The 4,285-nt window shown below is 36.3% G+C and overlaps 1 protein-coding gene across 1 annotated transcript; it reads right to left on the minus strand.

Annotated features, from left to right (window-relative positions):
- Positions 1-2,682: 2,682 nt before the first annotated feature.
- On the minus strand, positions 2,683-3,623 carry LOC118734072. The gene is made up of 3 exons (XM_036463771.1): positions 3,619-3,623; positions 3,346-3,562; positions 2,683-2,886 (listed from the first exon to the last, which is right to left on the minus strand). The coding sequence occupies exons 1-3, from the start codon at positions 3,621-3,623 to the stop codon at positions 2,683-2,685; spliced, it is 426 nt and encodes a 141-aa protein (XP_036319664.1).
- Positions 3,624-4,285: the final 662 nt, after the last annotated feature.

The raw sequence follows: 4,285 nt of genomic DNA on the forward strand, positions 1-4,285 counted from the left end.
AATCGAATATACTCTATCTCTTTAGCAGAAAAAAAGGCAATTTCCATGAAATCCGTTCCCTGCTTATGAGCTAGGTTGAAAAATAGGCTACTTTTTTACCACCTGCTAAAAAAGTTTAATTAAATTAATACGCGGAAAAGTCTGAACGGATTTGCATCAAATTTTGCAAGCAGATAGGCTTATGACCTACAGTGGAAAATAGGCTAATTTTTTGGAAGAGTTGCCATCTGTTAAAAAGGGTTTAACTAAATTAATACGCGGAAACGACTGAACAGATTTGCATGACATTTCGCACAGAGATAGCTTATGACCAATGTTGGAAAACAGGCTACTATTTTAAGAGTTATCACGTTAGGAAAGTTCAATTAAATTAATACGTGGAAATGACTGAACTGATTTGTATGAAAGTTTGCACACAGATAGCTTATGACCTAGACTGGAAAATAGGCAACTTTTTTAAGAAATGCCACCTGTTTGAAAACGTAATTATGCTCAAGGATGGTTTATGACCTGGATTGAAAAATAGGCTACTTCCTTAACCGGCTTTCCGATCAGAACAAAATTTAGTACACTTACTACGGATTTCGGAAGGATATCTCTGGAAGTATTTGTGGGAGAGAACTGAAACTTGGTATAGTGATATGTATGTGAAATTAATGTTGGCATTAATCGATTGATGTTTTATTTAGTTAAGAGCGAAATACACCACACAAGCGGTTTGACAAACCAAGCGAAATTTCCCTTTGCTTCAAGCCATTTGTGCTGTGTATGGGGTGTTTGAAGGTTTGACAAGCCGCTTGAGGGAAATTTGAGCAAAAAATTAAAATTTTTTGATTTTCTGGCCGCCATGTTGATGTTTGATCAAACCGCTTGCGTTGTGTATAGCAAAATCGCCTCATTCGCAACGAAATTTTCACCGAGTAAGGACGTAAGAGAGGAAAATGAAAGAAAACCATAATATTTAGCATTGCGAACTGGAAGAAAACTAAAATTCTTTGCTTGAACGAGTCATGTTTGCATGGTGTATGGCGAAATGGGAAAAGTAGGTTTGAAGAATGTTTGACAAGCCGCTTGTGTGGTGTATTTCGCTCTTTAGTTAATTCGATTAAATTCAATCTGATTACAGTTAAACATGATTAATTTTAATCCGACTAAACAGTTAATCGTAACCGCGAATAAAAAATTAATTTTTAATCATTTACTCTTAATTTGATCAAGTAGGTTTGGTGATTAATTAAGTTATGCTGGAATTTCCCTGTGCACACAAAGCAAGTTAATCCGGTATGGCTAAGTCGAGTTTCCTCATCAATCTAAGCAATTTGGTGTGCATTTTCATTAAGATATATACCAACCAACGTTTTCAAACTAGGTTTGTAAAAGTTCCCAGTTTATGTATTACTAATAACAATAATTATTATTTTTTTATATTACGTGCTTTTTATAAGCGTAAAACACAAAATAATTACTATAACTGGTGTTTGGTTTCAAACTCGGACAAACTAGACAAATTAATCAGATTTTATTTTTAATTGGATTAACGATTAATGTGTTAAATTAATTAAACGTAATCGCAGCCAGAGATTAACGATTGAAAAAATGTTATCATTAATCGTACAGTTGATTACGACTACTTAATTTTAATCGTCAAACGCGATTAACATTTTAATCGTTAATTTTTAATCGTTAATCAGATTAACAGTTTGCCAACACTGTGTGAAATCATGTTCATATTCACGGAGAAAAGTGGACGTTTTTGGTAAAGAGGCGTAGCACCTCCCATACTGACTGAAAGTTTCATATTGCATATCTCTTCAAATGTTTGGGGTAAAGCACTCAAGCTTGGTATGGAAATACATATGTATGTATGTACATATGTGAAACTAATACCATACTCATGGAGAAAAATTAGAGTTATTGGAAGAGGTGGAGTGGCAATTCCCATGCAAATTGATTTTTCTATGCTGCTTATCTCTGGAGGTGTTTATTGCAGAGGACTGGAACTTGGCACTCATAGAGAAGGATTTGCGTTATTCGAAAAGGGGACATGGTTCCTGCCGTACAAATTTACTGTTTTATACTGCTTATCTCTAGAGGTGTTCGTGGTGGAGTACTGGGACTTGGTACTGGGTTATGTAAAATCAATTCTAAATTCATGGAAGAAGATAAGGGTTATAAGAAAAAGGGGCCTGGCACTTCCAGTACAAATTTACTTTTTCTTGCCACATATCCCTGGAGGTGTTTGTGGAAGACAGAACTAATTTCATTAAATGGAAAAGGGGGAGCCGGGTTCGACCTTATAATCTAAAGCTCTCTTGAGGCATTAGCTACAGTAATGAGAAGTGGTATTTTATCAAGGCCAGGTTACTAAATTTGAGTTGGAAATATTAGAACTCGCCGTGGCACCTCCAAGAAGGTTTCACGTTCACGCGTCGTATACCTGGAAACATTTTAAGGTAAGCTTAGAGGGATTGATATATTTCGTATGCCTAGCGCGCAGACAAGATTTTATAATTTCATAGCTTTAAACGGCCTTAATACCTTAACTCGCTTAAAAAATAACGAGCTATAACGAAACGGGCACAGAAATAAAATCTAACATCATTAAATTATTTTTCCTATTTGTATAAAAGCGCGGGGTGAAACTCGCGGGTATAAGCTAGTTAGTTATAAGTTTGAAATAGCTTAATAAAAACTTACATCTTCCATTGGCACATTTTCTGCCACGGATTGATGGCCCTCTATATAGTGGCTGCCAATAATAGCAACCACACGCTGCTCCAGCTCTGTTTGTGGAACCTGGTTGATGGGCCTGTTTCCGGTTATGGCCTGCTGTCTCTTGCGATCGCGCACCCGATTACTGGTGCGACTTTTTAAATCACGCCATACCTTTAAGTAAAAAAGATATACATACATTAGTGTTATCAATTAATGTGGATACATACGTATTACATATGTATTTAGTATCTGCCAATAAGGAAAAACTGCTAAAGTTGTTTCTTGACTTTAGTGTAATGTATCATTTCTTGCGTATGCTTGCCAATGGTAGCGTTAACCTATAAACACTAGGAAAATTTCATCCCCTTTTCGAATATACCCGTCAAATCTAAACAAAAAACTTCGATGGATTTTAACTTATAACAGTAATGGTGCACTATATCAAAGTCATTGTCTAACTTAGATATTTTACCTTATTGGAATAGATATTTACTGGCACTATTTAACATATAGAATGCGTAAAAACGTCAATCTACGTGCTAATGTACGTATACACAAAAAGTGGAGCTTTGTCCAACTCAACTCGCACGCACCGCTCCTTGTATTAATGACAAATTGATTACTACTTACCGTGCGCCATTGATCAGCAGACTTCTGCGCTCCTCCCATAGCGTTTAACTTGGTCGCCATCTCCTCCCACTTTTTCTCATGCTCCAACTTCCCATGGAGCCGCTGAAACTTTCCGGCAGCCAGTCCCGGGTTCTCTAGGAAAAAGTCCACCATTCCGCTGAGTTGCTCGGTTGAGGCGCGGCTTCTTCTAGATGCTGCTTTGCTCGTTGAGGACATGCTGAAAATATACAAATGTAAATTATCTACATTTAAATAATAATTAAATATACTTACTTCATTTATTTTCATAAATTTGCATTCGAACTAGGCGGGAATTGCAATGTTTTTTTTGCAATCCTCTTTGCGTTTTTCGTATATTTGACGTTTAATTTTCAGAGATGCCACTTTCTATCAATTTAAATAAATACCAAAAGTCAGCTGTTTAGTGTTGTTAAAGATACGTTAGTGAATCACACAGTCGTTACTGCAAACAACAAAAATTGCTAGTTTACAACTCGACAAGTCGCGTTGTTAAAAGTTAGTGAATCCCACTACTGTGTACATATGTTAATGCACATACATATGCATTCAATTCCATTTCATTTCGTGTTTACTCTAAGTATTTCGTATCAACCCTCAAAATATTTGTGCCTATGTTTCTGCGCTACCCGCGCCGGCAACTATAGCAATTACAGCGTATCGGTTTTTCACTTTGAGTGTTGCACACACATGCGTACATATATACCTATGTACTCGGTTAAATAAAACGTTTGCTTCGGCGCTCAGCTGGAAAGATTTTTCACTCGTTCCAGTTTCTTATTAGAATCTGTATGTATGTATCAATTTGCGCAGCAAAATGAAATTTAGTTAACGAGCAAAGTGCATGTACTCAGTAGCCAAACGACAACGAATTTACTCCGAACGTTGTATAAATGGTATTTATGTAAAAAGTGATTACAAT

The sequence above is a fragment of the Rhagoletis pomonella genome, unplaced genomic scaffold (genome assembly GCF_013731165.1).
Source record: "Rhagoletis pomonella isolate Grant_MI unplaced genomic scaffold, Rhpom_1.0 Rhpom_scaffold_00001, whole genome shotgun sequence".
NCBI lineage: Eukaryota > Metazoa > Arthropoda > Insecta > Diptera > Tephritidae > Rhagoletis > Rhagoletis pomonella.